At 39.3% G+C, this 18,007-nt stretch overlaps 1 protein-coding gene across 2 annotated transcripts in view; it reads left to right on the forward strand.

Annotated features, from left to right (window-relative positions):
* Window positions 1-18,007, forward strand: part of PLA2R1 (phospholipase A2 receptor 1) — a 114,334-nt gene that overhangs the window by 59,558 nt on the left and 36,769 nt on the right. For both annotated transcript variants that reach the window (XM_036884186.2, XM_036884185.2), the window contains 3 exons: window positions 4,528-4,697; window positions 12,960-13,162; window positions 15,062-15,207. In XM_036884186.2, the coding sequence (XP_036740081.2) occupies window positions 4,528-4,697; window positions 12,960-13,162; window positions 15,062-15,207 (519 nt within the window). The remainder of the gene's footprint in view (window positions 1-4,527; window positions 4,698-12,959; window positions 13,163-15,061; window positions 15,208-18,007) is intronic.

The following is an 18,007-nucleotide window of genomic DNA, read 5'->3' on the forward strand; positions in this document are numbered from 1 at the left end:
TTGAGGTACTTGCCCTCTATTCCCATTTTGCTGAGAGTTTTTATCATGAATGGATGTTGAACTTTGTCAAATGCTTTTTCAGCATCTATGGAGATGATCATGTGGTTTTTGTCTTTCTTTTTGTTGATGTGGTGGATGATATTGATGGACTTTCGAATGTTGTGCCATCCTTGCATCCCTGGGATGAATACCACTTGGTCATGGTGTACGATGGTTTTGATGTATTTTTGAATTCGGTTTGCTAAAATTTTGTTGAGTATTTTTGCGTCTACGTTCATCAGGGATATTGGTCTGTAGTTTTCTTTTTTGGTGGTGTCTTTGCCTGGTTTTGGTATTAGGGTGATGTTAGCTTCATAGAATGAGTTTGGGAGTATCCCCTCCTCTTCTATTTCTTGGAAAACTTTAAGGAGAATGGGTATTATGTCTTCCCTGTATGTCTGATAAAATTCCGAGGTAAATCCATCTGGCCCGGGGGTTTTGTTCTTTGGTAGTTTTTTGATTACCGCTTCAATTTCGTTGCTGGTAATTGGTCTGTTTAGATTTTCTGTTTCTTTTTGGGTCATTCTTGGAAGGTTGTATTTTTCTAGGAAGTTGTCCATTTCTCCTAGGTTTCCCAGCTTGTTAGCATATAGGTTTTCATAGTAGTCTCTAATAATTCTTTGTATTTCTGCAGGATCTGTTGTGATTTTTCCTTTCTCATTTCTGATACTGTTGATTTGTGTTGACTCTCTTTTCCTCTTAATAAGTCTGGCTAGAGGCTTATCTATTTTGTTTATTTTCTCGAAGAACCAGCTCTTGGTTTCATTGATTTTTGCTATTGTTTTATTCTTCTCAATTTTATTTATTTCTTCTCTGATCTTTATTATGTCCCTCCTTCTGCTGACCTTAGGCCTCATTTGTTCTTCTTTTTCCAATTTTGATCGTTGTGACATTAGACCGTTCATTTGGGATTGCTCTTCCTTTTTTAAATATGCTTGGAGTGCTATATACTTTCCTCTTAAGACTGCTTTTGCTGCGTCCCACAGAAGTTGGGGCTTAGTGTTGTTGTTGTCATTTGTTTCCATATATTGCTGGATCTCCATTTTGATTTGGTCATTGATCCATTGATTATTTAGGAGCGTGTTGTTTAGCCTCCATGTGTTTGTGAGCCTTTTTGCTTTCTTTGAACAGTTTATTTCTAGTTTAATGCCTTTGTGGTCTGAAAAGTTGGTTGGTAGGATTTCAATCTTTTGGAATTTACTGAGGCTCTTTTTGTGTCCTAGTATGTGGTCTATTCTGGAGAATGTTCCATGTGCACTTGAGAAGAACGTGTATCCTGTTGCTTTTGGATGTAGAGTTCTGTAGATGTCTATTAGGTCCATCTGTGCTAGTGTGTTGTTCAGTGCCTCTGTGTCCTTACTTATTTTCTGTCTGGTGGATCTGTCCTTTGGAGTGAGTGGTGTGTTGAAGTCTCCTAGAATGAATGCATTGCATTCTATTTCCTCCTTTAGTTCTGTTAATATTTGTTTCAGGTATGTTGGTGCTCCTGTATTGGGTGCATATATATTTATAATGGTTATATCCTCTTGATGGACTGAGCCCTTTATCATTATGTAATGTCCTTCTTTGTCTTTTGTTACTTTCTTTATTTTGAAGTCTGTTTTGTCTGATACCAGAATTGCAACACCTGCTTTCTTCTCTCTGTTGTTTGCTTGAAATATCTTTTTCCATCCCTTGACTTTAAGTCTGTGCGCGTCTTTGGGTTTGAGGTGAGTCTCTTGTAAGCAGCATATGGATGGATCTTGCTTTTTTATCCATTCTATTACTCTGTGTCTTTTGATTGGTGCATTCAGTACATTTACATTTAGGGTGATTATTGAAAGGTATGAATTTATTGCCATTGCAGGCTTTAAGTTTGTGGTTACCAAAGGTTTAGGGTTAGCTTCTTTACTGTCTTACTGTCTAACTTAACTCGCTTGTTGAGCTATTATAAACACAATCTGATGATTCTTTATTTCTCTCCCTTCTTATTCCTCCTCCTCCCTTCTTCATATGTTGGGTGTTTTGTTGTGTGCTCTTTTTAGGAGTGCTCCCATCTAGAGCAGTCCCTGTAGGATGCCCTGTAGAGGTGGTTTGTGGGAGGCAAATTCCCTCAACTTTTGCTTGTCTGGGAATTGTTTAATCCCTCCTTCATATTTAAATGATATTCGTGCTGGATACAGTAGTCTTGGTTCGAGGCCCTTCTGTTTCATTGCATTAAGTATATCATGCCATTCTCTTCTGGCCTGTAGGGTTTCTGTTGAGAAGTCTGATGATAGCCTGATGGGTTTTCCTTTGTAGGTAACCTTTTTTTTCTCTCTGGCTGCTTGTAATACTTTGTCCTTGTCTTTGATCTTTGCCATTTTAATTATTATGTGTCTTGGTGTTGCCCTCCTTGGATCCCTTGTCATGGGAGTTCTGTGTACCTCTGTGGTCTGAGAGGCCATTTCTTCCCCTAGTTTGGGGAAATTTTCAGCAATTATTTCTTCAAAGACATTTTCTATCCCCTTTTCTCTCTCTACTTCTTCTGGAATGCCTATGATTCTTATATTATTCCTTTTATATTGATCACTCAGCTCTCTTAAAATTCTTTCATTCCTGGAGATCCTTTTATCTCTCTCTGCATCAGCTTCTCTGCGTTCCTGTTCTCTGTTTTCTAGTCCATTAATGGTCTCTTGCATCTCGTCCATTCTGTTTTGAAGTCCTTCCAGAGCTTGTTTTATTTCTGAATTCTCCTTCCTTAGTTCTTGCATATTTCTCTGCAAGTCCATCAGCATGGTTATGACTTTTGTTTTGAATTCTTTTTCAGGTAGACTGGCTAAATCTATCTCCCCAGATTCCTTCTCAGGGGAAGATGTAGCAGATGCCGAAGCTGTCTGGGTTAGTCTTGTCTGAATCATATTTTTTTGCCTTTTCATGTTGACCGGTGCTATTGACTGTCAGCTGGGAGGGCCAAAATTTTCACTTACTACTGGCCTTTCTTTACTGGGGCAACTGCGACCCCTAGTGGCTTGTGTTGGGTAATTGCGTGTAGAGTGGGTCTTTGTGTCTTGCCTGGCCGGGAGGGAGAAATTTCCCTTTCTGTGGGCGGAATTTGTCTCAGGCTGCTTCTCTGCTTTCGCAGCGCCCGGTGGGGTGATGGATGGGGGGGCTGCTTGACTGTTTGCCTCCGTGAGGGGTCTCAGAGCTGTTGCCCAGGGGGTTAGTGCACCCGGTTTTCCCTGTAATTTCCAGCTGCTGTACTGTGACCTGGGTTGTTTCCGTCAAGCTAAGTCCCTGTCCCTTTAAGACTTTCAAAAAGCCCCCGCTTTTCTTTGTCACAGGGGCATCAGCTTCAGCACCCGCTCTGAGGTCTTACCCCCTGTTCTCCCAGTATCCAGGGCCCCCTGGGCATATACTGTGTCTGCGCTCTGGCCCGGATGGCTGGGGCTGGGTGTTCGGCAGTCCTGGGCTCCGTCTCCCTCCCGCTCTGCCTATTGTTCTCCCGCCGGGAGCTGGGGGGAGGGGCGCTCGGGTCCCGCCGGACCGGGGCTTGTATCTCACCCCTTTCACCAGTCGCTGGGTTCTCGCTGGTGTAGCTGCAGTCTGGCCACTGTCCTGCGTCTTCTGGTCTCTCTTTTAGGGCTAGTTGTGTTTGTTGTATTTTCAAAAGTATATATGTTTTTGGGAGGAGATTCCCACTGTCCTACTCACGCCGCCATGTTGGCTCCACCCTCTAGCTAAATTTTTATGGTCACATTTTTCTATTAGGTATTCATGTAGAAGCATATATACAAGTTTTCTAGATTCTGCTTTTGATGTATTAATGAATGGGAACAGAATATTGCCACCAATCAATAAGCACTAATTAATTCAGCTGTTTGGGGAAAATATTAGTGGGTATACTTGTCTGGGTTAGTTCCTAGGGTTTTAAATTTATCTTCAGTGAATATGCACATAAGCCAAGGACTCCATGTGCCCGTGAGCAAACTGGTTTGGGTGACAAAAAATTGCTACTCCAATCTCTGTTCTAGTCTCACCAGGCAAGTGTACTGGATGGGGGGCATGTGAATCCTGTGAATTCTACATTGGCAGATGCTCATTCAGGAAAACATGATATCCTTTCTCCTGTCCTCTGTCAAATCCCCAGCACACACATGTTATGGCATGGTGTGTGTGGTGTGGCCAAATTACTAAATAGGGCACATGCTGAATCAAGAAATGTATTTATAGCTTTGTGGACTTTACCACTTATACTCCAAAACTGGAGTTGGACTCTGTTCCTTGAAAGAATTAAGCCTCATTTTCGAAAGTCAAATTCTCCTCACTCACATATTTCTGGGAATTGCAATGACATTTGGCATGTATTAGTAATGCTCATTGTCTTCAGGGGTTTTTCTGCTGTATGTTCTAGAGAATTCATGAGAAATGCTTACTCTAGTGCCAGTCTGTGCACCTCATTATGTTTTAATGACATTTTTTTTAGTGCCCCAAAACTTAATATAACCATTTCCTTTTTCCCTTTCTAAGGTTTGAACAGGCTTTTATCACCAGTTTGATCAGTAGTGTGGTAAAGACGAAGGACAGTTATTTTTGGATAGCTCTTCAAGATCAAAATGATACAGGAGAGTACACCTGGAGGACAACAGGGTGGAAGTCTGAGCCAGCGCATTACACACACTGGAATGCACATCAGCCCCGTGAGTAGAGGGGCCATACATCCACTTCTCCCTCCTATTTCCTTTGTCCAAAATTCTTTCCACCCCACGGTCTACCTCCTTTGATTCTTCCTTAATGTTTCCTTAATGTCTAAATCAACTAAAACAATTACCACAGGTTCTCAAAGGGTGACATATGGCTGGTCATTTCTAAAAGTATAATACAAATGAGTCATTTGACATGTTCAAGGTAAATTCATTGCTGAAGACCTCATATGACTGTATTAGCAGGAAGCCCAGTTTCTCCTTCAAGTCTTTCCCCTATCCCCATTCATTGTCCAAGAATTTCAGGAACTTACTCAGTTCACAACAGTCCATTAAACTTCAAAGCATAGTGAATGGCACATGTGGGCACATCTAATCAGTCCATAGTCACTACCATGTGACTTTGCTGTGGAGTGTTTGGCCCATTACTTAGGTAATATTCTTGTTAGTCTATCTCCTCCGTGGACTCCTGGAGTATCATAGCTAGGATTTCAGAGTTTCAGCTCTATTAGTTCATGCTTGTGTGCTTAGCTCTGGATCCCAAAGCATGAAATAGTGCCAGATTGGTCAGTTCCAGAGAAGCTAATGGCTTCAGACACAATCTACACTAGAACAGCCGCTGTGGAGTAATCCTTAGGCCCCTGTATTAATCTTATGTCACCTACCTAGACTCAACGCTCCTTCAACTCAGTGTGAGTCCCTGTTTCAATGCCTTGGTCCTTTCTTGCTTGTGGATCTCAATCAGGGCCACCGTAACATCTGGTAGGCAGTAGGTTACCTCTGAATTTGTATCTGGAGGAAATAGGTTAGAGACCTCAGGCTCTTTACTGAAGAAAGATAAATATCATTGTAATATGATAATCATCTTCATATATCAAATATATAATTATAATTAGTCAAAGGACCAAATACACCAATTAAAAGACAGAGACTGTCAAAGTAGATTAAAAAACAAGACCCATCTACAGTTGTCTACAAGAAAATTTAAAAGTAAAGGGATGGAGAAAGATATACCGTGCTAACATTAATCAAAAGAAAGCAGAATAGCTCTTTTAATTTAAGACAGAACTGACTTCAGAACAAGGAAATATTTCAGGGATAAAAAGGGATATTACATAATGATGAAGAGTCAGTAATCTAAGGAGACATAATAGTCCTTAATGTATATGCAACTAACAACAGAGTATAAAAATATATGAGGGAAAAACCAATAGACCTGCAAGGAGAAATAGATGGATTGACTACTACAACTGGAGATTTTAACACCCCTCTCTCAGAAATGGGCAGATCCAACAGGCAGAAAATCAGCAAGGAAACAACTCAACAGCCCCATCAATCTACTGGATGTAACTGGCATCTCTACACTGCTGAATCTGACCACAAGAGATTACACATTCTTCTCCAGCTCATGTGGAACATTCTCTTAAGACAGACCACAGTCTGAGCCATAAAACAAATGTAAAAGAATAGAAATCATACAATGTCTGTTCTCTGGTCACAATGGAATTAAACAAGAAATCAAACAAATTAAACAGGAAGATAGCTGGAAAATCCCAAAATAGTTGGAGAATAAACAATACTTTCTAAATAGCTCCTGTGTCAAAGAAGAAATGTCAAGAGAAACTTAAAATTATTTTAAACTAAATGAAAATGAAAATATGATCTACCAAAATTTGTGAGATGCAGAGAAAGTAATGATTACAGGAAAACTTATAGCACTAAATGCATATATTAGAAAAGGAGAAATATCTAAGATCAATAATCTAAGCTTCTAAGCCTTTCACCAGGCTCACTAGAAAAAATAGAGGACACAAATAACTAATCTCATAAGTGAGAGGACATCACTACAGATCCCATGGACACTAAAAGGATAGTAGAGGAATATTATGAAAAACTCTATATCCACAAATTTGATAACCTAGATGGAATGGACCAATTCCTTTAAAGACAAAATTGGCCAAAACTCACACAAGAAGAAAAATACTATCTGAATAGCTGATATTTTAAAGAAATTGAGTCAATAAATCATAACCTTACAAAACAAAGTACCAGGCCCATGTGGGTTCATTGGTGAAATCTATTACACATTTAAGGAAGAAATTATACAAGTCCCTTACAATCTCTTACAGAAGATAGGAGCAGAGGGAATACTTCCTAATTCATTCTATGAGGCCAGCACTATCCTAATACCAACATTAGACAGACATTTTAAGAAGAGGAAACTACAGACCAATATCCGTCATTAGCATAGATGCAAAAATCTTCAACAAAATATTAACAAATTGAATCCAACAATATATAAAAACAGTTATATAGCACAACTAAATGGTGTTTATCCTAGGTATGCAAGGCTGGTTCAATATTTTAAAACTGATTAGTGTAACCCACTACATCAACAAGCTAGGAAAAATCTCATGATCATATCAATAGATGCAGAAAAAGCTTTGACAAAATCCAAAACCCATTCATTGTACAAACTGTTAGTAAACTAGGAATAGAGGGGAACTTCCTCAACTTGATACAGAACATCTAAAGAAAACCCACAGATATCATACTTAGTGGTGAGAAACTAGAGGCTTTCCCACTAAGATCTGGAAAAAGGCAAGGGTGTCCCCTATCAACACTTCCCTTAAACATTGTACTAGAAGTCCTAGCTAATGCGATAGTACAAGAAAAGAAAAGAAAAGTTATACAGATTGGGAAGAAAGAAAGAAATTTGTTCACAGACAACATGATTGTTTATGTAGAAAATCAAAGAATCAATTTTTAAAATACCTGGAACTAATAAGCGATGATAGCTTATAGAAATGTCTGCACAAAAACTCACACATGGGTTTCTCTAGAAACTGTATTCATTCTTGCCAAAACTTGTAAACAATCAAGATGTCCTTTAGTAGGTGAATGGATAAACTATGATATATCTAAACAATGGAATATTATTCAGCACTATAAAGCAATGAGCTATCAAGCCATTGAAAGACATGGAGAAAATGTAAATGAAAGAAACTAACCTGAAAAGACTACATACAGCATGATTCCAACCATATGACATTCTTGAAAAGGCAAAAACTATGGGGACAGTAAAAAGATTAGTGGTTGCCAGAGGGTTGAGGGAGGTGAGGAATGAACCCGCAGAGCACAGAGAGGATTTTTTAGGTAGTGAAACTATTCTGTAAGATATTACAGTGGTGGATATATGTTACTATACATTTTTCCAAACCCAAAGAATGAATCCTAATGTAAACTCGGGGCTTTGGGTGATTGTGATGTGTCGATGTAGATTTTAACAAATGTACCATCATGGTATGGATGTCAATAGTGGGGGAGATTTTTAGTATGTGGGGCAGGAGGTGTAAGTCTGTACTTTCTGCACAACTTTGCTGTGAACCTGAAATGCTCTAAAATGTATACTTTATTTTTTTAACTATGTTTTTCAAAGAAGCATGCAGGCGAAGTTAAAACAAATTACATTTGTTTGTGTATAAGCATTGCTTTAGAAAACTTATAGAAACTGGTGACTTTGTATAGCTCTAAACAACAAACATCACAATTCACCTCATGAACTACTTTTTCGTTCCATAAATTTATGAATATTTTAAGACGCAGAAAATAGTAAAGTTTCATGTCACACTATTACTGAAAAAAAAAGTTCAGATATCATTTCTAATATACTTTGGAATTTTGTTAGGAATGTCTATACCTGTCAAAATAAATTAATACATTTTGAGTAGACAAAATTCTTGGTTTTTAATGTTACTTTCCTTGGGGCATATTTGGATGTCTAAAACCTGAAACTGAAGCAGAGCTTCTTGTCATTCATAAGTTTCTGCTGTAATTTGTTTGAGTGGCACTATTCTTTTCCTCTTTTCCCTGAAGCAAAAATAATATCACCATGCTCAGTTGGCTGCTCATGCTGATTGACACTGAGTAAATTGTCTCAAGATGAAAATGTAAATCTTTTTTTGAAGAAAATAGCAATATAAACGCCCCCATGTTTCCTTTTTTCTTTTAAATTGCAGTTTGCAGAAACACCATCCTAAATCACATTTTTTTCCCCTGCCTGTCACAGTTGGATCCCATTAGCTTAGTCTCCATGACGGAATCTTAATCCAGCTCAGACTGACTATATAAATTGGCCAGTGAACAGGAGGCCTGCAGCTTTTTATAAATTCGGCCAGGACTCTCTCCTTATTACATATCATCAAAATATTCAATCTGTGGTGGAATCATAGTTCCACCCTTTTTTTTCAACTTTGTATAATGTTCACAAAACAGTATAATGAACCACCATATATCCATCACCCATTGTCATCAATTATTAATTCATAGCCAATCTTGTTTTGTCTCTATCCCTGCCGACTCCCCCTACTTTCGATATTTTTTCATAGTAAATCTCAGACATGATATTGTTTCATCAATAAATACTTTAGTATAATCTCTGAGAGATAACTTTTTAAGAACATGAATATAATACAATTATCACAACTAAAAGTAACCTTAATTCTGTAACTACTAACATAAATTTAACATATCCATTCACTCCATTCAGTTAATGCTCAAATTTCCAAATAACTCATAAATATTATATAATGTGTTTATTACATGATGTGTTTTATAGTTGGAATGAAGATCTAAAAGAAATTCACACACTATGTGTCCTTCGTCAAGTCACTAAACCTCTGTGCCTCACTTTTCCCATTAACAAACTGCAGATACTAATGTCCACCTCAGTTTTTTAAGTTAAGTGGAAAGGGGCCATATGAAATGTCTAAGGCAGTTTCAGGCAGATATACACATTCCATGAAAGCTCACCTTCGCTGCCCCCAAGGGCTTCCCTTTTACGAGGGGACAAAGAGAGGGCAGAGAAGGCAGGTAGGTGGGCCTGAGAAATCAGCATGTGAAGGACTTGCTGCACAGAATGGGAAAATAACCAGTAAAATAATCTCAGGACTCTGAAGGCCCAGCTACGGTTCTCTCCTGCTTGAGATCACAAATAGCGTTTGTTTTTAGGTATTTGGCAAGAGAAATGAAAGATGGAGGCTTTCCCAGTTTAGTTCAGTCTAAACAGTTAGATAGCTTTGCCAAATGGAAAACACTAGAAAACCGAATTGGAACTTAATTGACTGAAAGTTTCCACATTCGTGCTTGATGGAGAGAGTGAAGAGGCAGCGGGTGGTGTGGGGTAGCGAGGGGGTCAAGGAAGGTGAGACAGGTAAGGAGAATCAGTTTAAATGTGAGATTCCACTGCCGAGGAATAGAATGATAGTTTTTCTTCTCCTATGGGAAATGAGTTATCGAATTTGAGAATAATTTCCCTGGGAGGAAAACCACCTCTGCTCTTTGCCACACCCTACCCTTAGCAAGCATCCCCACAATCTAGGATTATAAATGTGGTTTATATCTCCCTTAGCCCAGTCTCCCCTTATTACACCCCTTGACTGCTTCTTTGGGGCTAAGACTCTAAAATTTGGGTCAAATGTTCCATTAAGTTAACCACTTTAGAATACCAATAACCCTCTGGCAGCACTTTTCATCTTCACAGTAGTTCACAAACATCTCCTTCTTCACTAATGAAGATGAGTTGAATATCTACAGTGTCTAAAACCAAACTTCTTTAATCACTGTCTGATGTTGGAAAGTAAGACAAAATGCAAGACTAACAAAAAAGTATATTATGTTTTAAACTTGCTGATTCCAGCTTTTTAAAAATTCTTTGAACATGCAGGCAGAACTCCTGCCACAAAATCCCAGCTTTTGTAATGAAAACAGTCAAAATAAAAATAGAAGCAACATCTTAGGAATGTTTTTAGCCCTTCGTACATTTCAGGGTGCTTTTAAATACATTCTCTCATTTGATCTTCATGAAGACCCATTAGAAGAAAAGGAATTATTATACCCATATTTTAGACAAGTTTTTTGTGATTAATTAGACTGTTCAAGTTACTAAATATCTGTGCTGGGACTAGAACTCCAGATGTCAGGTTCCAACTCAAAGGCTCTTGGGAAACAAAGGATGAAGGAATCAGGAGGCCGTGTATGTTTTTCCTCCTCTTTAAATTAGGGCAAGTCCTTTAGTATATTATGTTCTGGGCTTCCACAATGATTTCCACATTTCAATTTCATTAGAATTTCATCAAAGAGAGCATGCAGCGTCCTTCTATTGTTCTTGACCCAGCTAGATTGTGAGCTGCAGTCCAAAATTACATTCAGAAGGACTGCAAAACTCTACGTATGGCAGGTTGCAGTGCATGCTCTCACCTCTCCCCATTGCCTGGCCCCATGTCTTTCTTCTCTAATACTAAGTAGCTATTCTGGCCAATGGAGCTGACTAGATGCCCTTTATATGGACCAACTCTCTTGACTTCCTTTTCTTCTATGTGAGTCATAATAGTCATGTTTTCTTGTTTACCACTGCTCATTTTCAACTGTGTGGGTCTCTTCGGCCCGTCAGCACGCACACAGGACGGTAAGCTTCCTGTAGGTAGCCATGACGCGCTGTGCCCGACACAGGGTGCGCGCCCAGGATTGTTGAGGACACAGCACTCCTTCTTCAGCTCCCTTATTCTTTTCCTTTCACAAACTCTTATCCATTCTTGTGGGAGGGGCTCTTTGTATATCTTCCTCTGTCTTTCTTCTCACTCCTGTTCATTGTCCCTCTCTTTAGTCTTTCTGTGACCATAAAACTACCAAAACATGGCTGACAAGGATAATGCCAGGTACCCTGTAGCTAAAAAAATTGAAGCTGTTACTTCTGAAGGGAAATTAAGCAAGACAAATGTCTAGTACCAAATGACTACGTTTTAAAAAGTGTCTTTAGGTTCAGAATCATCACAAGTCTTCAGAGACTCCATCTATAATTGCTCGCCTTTTACAAGCACCTATTGAAAACTCTTTTCTCTTTTTCCATCCTTCAAAACTCAGCTCGAATGCCACTTCCTACAAATCCTTGACTGACATCCCGAGGCCAACTCCACCACCCCTTCTGAAGTTTCCCCACAGAAATTTAAACACACCTTTGCTATAGTACTTAACACATTAAGTTTATTTTAGTTAACTGTTTCTGTGTTGGTGCCTCACACCAAACTAAGAGTTGGACTTTGTTTGTTTTATTTCAATCTATTTTTTTCCTTCCATCCCTAGCAGCTAATACACAGCTACCTGGTATGGAGATGTAGATGTACAATTTTGTTTTTGCTGTTGAATATCGCTTTAGTTAATTGAATGATCGCTCTGGATTCAAGAAAAAAGAAGGCCATTCTTACTCAAATTTTATTCTATTTTTGGAATGGGATTGTTTTATACTATCTACTGAAATCTTACGGTTTTTTTTTAAAGCTGTCTTATGAAATGCATAAAGTTGATGGCAACTTGAGAATCTTAACTCAATTTAGAAATTGTTTCCGTGGAAAAATGCAGGTCATTTTCCAAAATGTTCAAACATACACAAAAGAATAAAATGGAGTTTTGTCTGTAACCAGATGGCCTTTCCCTTTTTCCTAATGTCCCCCTATTCCTGCCCCTGAGTTTCACCCATTTAGAATTTATCTCACTCTTTCAACTCTCCCATCATTTATAGTTTATAGATTAGTCGTCTATTGTCTGTCTTCACCTTTATTATTTTTTAAAAATTATTTGGACCTTGACAGCTCCACAAAGTACTCTTACTCCAAACTCTCCAACCATTTCCACATATCCTCCATAAAGAAACAAAATATCCATACTCTGCACCATTCAAATCTAATTTTTAAAAACATGTAAGATTCAAAATCAAATACATTAGTATAGCATATATCTATTTTATCTGTTGAATCTTTCTCAGAAGATAAGCACTATGAATTTTTCATTGTTGATTTTTCACAATGAAGTTTCAAAGCACAGTGTAAGTGCTCAATAGATGACGAGTTAAATTTTTCTGTGCATAATTTAAAAGCTCAATAACTCAAAGAAGAGAGATGCTGGCATTTGATGAGATATAGGAGATATTTTGGTCCCAAGTTGGAACAATTGGTTTCCCATCATTTGCAGTGTGAGCTCAAAACGTCCAAATTTCAGGCTTCGCAATCTCTCTTCTTTCACTTTTCCATCTTCTTTTTTCCAGAGATGAAGAGAAATGAGATAATCATGCTAATACAGCTCCCTTTTCCATCTTGATTGTGCTTGTCTGGTAGATGTCAGTTAGTCACCCCCTTAAAGAGCTGTCTTCTGAGCACAGAAAGTTCTAGTCATTTGGTATTAAAAACTGTTATTTTCTGCTTCTAGGCTACAGTGGTGGCTGTGTTGTCATGAGAGGAAGGAGCCCACCTGGTCGCTGGGAAGTGAAGGACTGTAAACACTTTAAGGCAATGTCCCTGTGCAAGCAACCAGTGGGAAATCGGAGTAAAACTGAGCAGGAGGAGAGATGGCCGCTTCACCCCTGCTATTTGGACTGGGAGTCAGAGCCCGGCCTGGCTAGCTGCTTCAAGGTGATGCCAAGGTTACAGGGGCATTCTCAGTGGGATCAACATTATTTCAATTTTATACATGTATCCCAAATTGTTTTATTCCAGAATAGTGCCTGTCACACAGCAGGTACTTAATATTTGTTGACTATCTCTTTCCTTTCAGTTATATTCCAAAATAATTTTTAAGTCAAAAGATTGACATATCCCTGGTGACAACTGAAGATCTTCCTATGAGAATTGATATCGAGGCCCCAGTCAATATTGTTCTATTGCATAAACCCAATGAACAGCTCAGACATTTACTGGGTATTGAAATGGTACAAGTCCCTATGTCATTTGTAAGCAAATGAATAAAGTCCTTATTACAGAATAATACATTCTGCTACTAAGAATAGCTTTTGCAGTTTGCCAGACACTTGAATATCAAATTAATACACACAGATGATATATATGTATGTACGTATGTGTGTATGTGTGATGAAATGTCTTTTTACAAATCAGCTTTAGATCCTAGATTTACATCTTCTTTTCACAAATATGTTTTTTTGAAATTTGATGTTTTTGTTTAATGGTTTTATCTTTGGCTTATTTTACAAATAGAGATTTCCAAAATCCTGGGGGAAGGTTCTTTTGTGGCACATAGGCACATGCAGAGTAGAATGGAGACAGCCTCTATCTCCAGAGACAAAGCATGTCTCATAGACGGCATGAAACACCTGAGAATAGGTTCAACTTAAATGTACACACATATGATCCTGCATTCAATTCATGGAACAATAGGCCCAGAAGTAACATCACAGAGCAATCAGTTAAACCTAAGAAATGACTAAACTGAGGCAGCTTGAAGTGGTTTGCCCAAGATCACAATTCTTTACTGACAGAGTTGGAATAAATACATGGTTTTGGGACTCCTGGTCCAGTACTTTGTCTACTATTTACCACCCCAACATGTCAACAAATGTATGGTGTGTTTGATGGGCATGGTGGTAGGATTTATGAATCAAGATGATTCAAGAAAATGTTCCCAGTGGAGGCGAATTTTGACATATAACTTAAAAGATGGAAAAGCTGTGTTCTGTGGGCCAGGCTTGGGGAAGCTATTCACTCTGGTCTCAGCAAATCAGAGGCTGGTGAAGTCTGGCCTTAGGATTCCTGCCCAGCGCCAGCGACTCAGGTATAGTGTCAGGCGCTTAAAAATGAGGAGGGTGCAGAGGCCAGGATCTGGAGCTCTGGGTCTTTGGTCCCTCACCCTTGATCGTAAATAAAGTCAAAAGCAGATACTCCATTTGACTGACTTCTTCCTGCTACTGTGAGGATGGCCAAGAGACAGAAGACAATTTAGGCGCTGCTTAGACCCAAAGACCTTAGAAATAGGCCTGCCCCAGGTGCCAGGTCTCATGTCACACGTCTTGCCCTGGGTCAGCCAGATTCATGATCATTCACCCAATTCTAATCTGTCAGAGCCAATCTGGTTGGGTGGAAACTGAAGGACCCTGGAAGCAAGGAGGACTGGGTGTAACCTTAGCTCCGCCAGCTGGTAGCTGTGTGACCTGACTTTGTAACCCCCCCACCCCATCCTTGCCCCGACTCTCCTCATCTCTTGACAAACATTTATTCAGGGGCAAGTATATGCCAGTCTCTGGAAATTTAGAAGGGAAAAAACAGAGTCATCAAGGAGCTCATATATAATACTGAACTTATCGTACCCTCCTCATGAATTTGTCGTGAGGATACAGTGGGGTAGTAGTTTTGTGATGAACAGATTCATTCTAGTTCAGAAAATGTTATTTGTCTCTACTGGGTCAAGCTTTTAATGTAGAATAATAGTGACAATTATATTACTGTTATTTTCTTGTCAAGAATTACACAGCCTCACCTCATTCATGACAGTGCCAAGTTTGTTTTCCTTTTACCCTACAGGTATTTCATAACGAAAAAGTCCTAATGAAAAGAACATGGAGAGAAGCTGAAGCATTTTGTGAAGAATTTGGAGCTCATCTTGCAAGCTTTGCCCATATTGAGGAAGAGAATTTTGTGAATGAGCTTTTACATTCAAAATTTAATCGGTAAATACTTTGTTAATTTTGGAAAATTGCAGTCAGATATTCCATCTCCCAGTAATGGCTTCTTAAGGGCGAGTATTCCAAATAGTTTTTAAAAATCTCAAGTACTTGTTTTTAAGCCTAAAACCAACTAGCCACTACTTGTGGAAGAAAACTATATATACTTACAACTTTATATTTATATTACAGCAGATTCTTATTCCATAAAACAAAGAACAATATGATGATTGTTCTGATGTTTGAAATCGTTTCTGTGTGCCTCAAATCAGAATTTGAAAGCTTTTCTGCCAAACTCAGAAATTGTCCAGTCCAGTGGTTTTCAAGGTGTTTTCTGAGGATCCCAAGGGTTCTGGAACCCCACGACCAGGAGGCAGCCAACGTCTGCTAGTTCCTGACTTGCTGACCCACCAGAGCAGCTCCAACCAGCTCTACTTCTGGTTATTTTGTATATAAAGGGGTCCATGTAAAATTTTGTCTTAAAAAAGGAAGTCCCACTGATAAAAAAAAGAATTCCAATCCAACTTCCTAATTTTACATTTGAAGAAGCAGGCATTCACTTGTCTGCAACTCTCTTGCAAGTTTACAGAATCTTGAAGTCCATGGAGTTAGAAAGTGAACTAAATTTAAATTTGAGGAAACATGACAGGTCTTGTGCTGCCTCCCACCCAATATAGAAATTCCTTCTACCACAACCTCATCTACTGTCTCTACAAGTCCTTTGGTTTCAGAGTACTCCTTGGGGAAAAGCCCATTCTGTTGTCGGAGGTTGGTTTCAAAGATGAGCTGCTAAGCCAGAGCAACACAGACTAAGTCTACTCTATTTTCAAGACAGTCAAACAGGTCTCTTTTAGTGAGTCTTCCCAGCCCTTGGTCTAGAATGGTCTTGTCAGTTGGCATACATTTGGGGCATATCCTCGATGGAAGGGACACTGCTATATGCATAGCTGTCTGGAGAATCCAACAGATTCAGACAAAATCCTGTTCCTGAGGATGCTGCCTGTAAGGGCATGCCTCCTCGGTGCCATGTATTTATTTACCAAGACTCCTGGAACTCTAATACTCAGGCGTTCTGCCCCCAAGTCTGCCATTCTGGAGCCTCAGTGAACCACTTGCCTGAATCTCAGAGAAAACCCAGAACTTCTCTGAGGAAAGTCCTGGTCTTCCCCATAAGTTTCCTTTAAAACACTCCCATAAGAATGCTAGTATGTGGCATCTATCAAATTACTCATCTCCAGCATCTGTAAAAATGACCTTGCAGGTGGGAGACTTTGACAACCTCTCTCACTTCAAGACTCATGGAGTACTCTGTGGGGAGAAAGGGAGATTTCATGGTCAAATATCTTTACAAAACAAGGCACAATCTTGAAAATTTGCCATATACATTAGCATTATAAAGGCTTCTGGAAGGAAGCCCTTTCTTTGACCACCCAGCTCTCTTTTGAGAACACTTATCATCCCACAGAACTGTCAGTCTCTGCAGGAGGTACTGACAGGAGACAGTGATTCCCCAACCTGGCTGGTGGTCACACGCACTTGGCACACCTGTGAACCCAAAGCCCTCTGGTCTCACACCAGAGCTGCTGAGTCAGAGTCTCTGAGGCTAAAGGGAAGTTCAAGCTGCTTCCGGGTTCATTGGACTGTCAGTCTGCCGTGGGGCCACAGATCCATGGGTTCTGTGAAAATCTCCATTTTTCAAGTTATGACATTGCATCCTGACTTTAGCCGTGCTTGCATGTGGTGAGGTTTGCTGTATGAAACAACCATGTGCAAACTGCTTCCAAGTTTGCTGTAAGATCGAATATCATTAGATCACTTCTACTTATATATAGTCTCACACTTGGAAGTCCTCATGGGATTTAGTGCCAACCACCTATCAAATTACTGATCTTTAGCACCTAATCACAAAAGCTATATAATGTTTTACATTTTACCCAGACTGTCAGGAAGTTCTGCCAAGTCTGATGCTTAATGATAGCAAATAAACCAAATCTCATAGTTCTCTTCTCCTGCCTATGGCACTTCTTTCCTATTTCCCTTTTACTATTTTTTATATTCATAGTATTATATCATATTATGAAAGTTATACAATTTTAGGAAATTGATGGAGAGAAAATAAACACCAACCCATCCTCTAGAGCCCAATATACAGCAGAAAAAATATAGGAGTCTGAACTCAGCAAGGAAAGGAATAAAAAGTTCTCAAGGCAGGGAAAGTGATGCAGGTTTCCAGGCTAGGCCATCGAGATGAATATGCCTGGCTGAACCTGAACTCAGAATTCTCCCCTTCCCACAGCCTTGAATGTCAGTTGTAATGACAGCAGTGACCAAACAGGCCCCAGGGGTCTCTAAGATTTTCTGAGTCATATTTTACTTTCATTTGTATCATTCGGGCCTAGTAGCTCAAACATCTGAGAAGGGGTTGCTTCAGAACAGGCCTGCTTCTCTGTGCTAAGGAAACAAAGCATCTGTCATGACTTCTGATTCTTAAATCTTTAATTCTTTAAAATTATCCCCAGAAAATTCTCCTCATGAGATGGCTTGTCGTACAATTAGGCTTTATTGCCTGATTTATATACTCTGTGGTTTGATGTATTTGCCCTCCACCTAATAGGAGGGAAGATGGTTCTCTGCAGGGCTTCCCACCACGTCTAACCAAGTGGCGACTGCAAAAGTTAATCTGCTGGGCTGATTTGCTGTGGAGTTACTTATGTCAGATCAGAAAAAGAAAACATCAAAATCTGCTGTGTACCTTTTATTAAATGGAGGTGGTAGTGATTAACCTCCAAAGAACACACGAACATTT

This window comes from Manis pentadactyla, chromosome 8 (assembly GCF_030020395.1).
Source record: "Manis pentadactyla isolate mManPen7 chromosome 8, mManPen7.hap1, whole genome shotgun sequence".
Lineage (NCBI taxonomy): Eukaryota > Metazoa > Chordata > Mammalia > Pholidota > Manidae > Manis > Manis pentadactyla.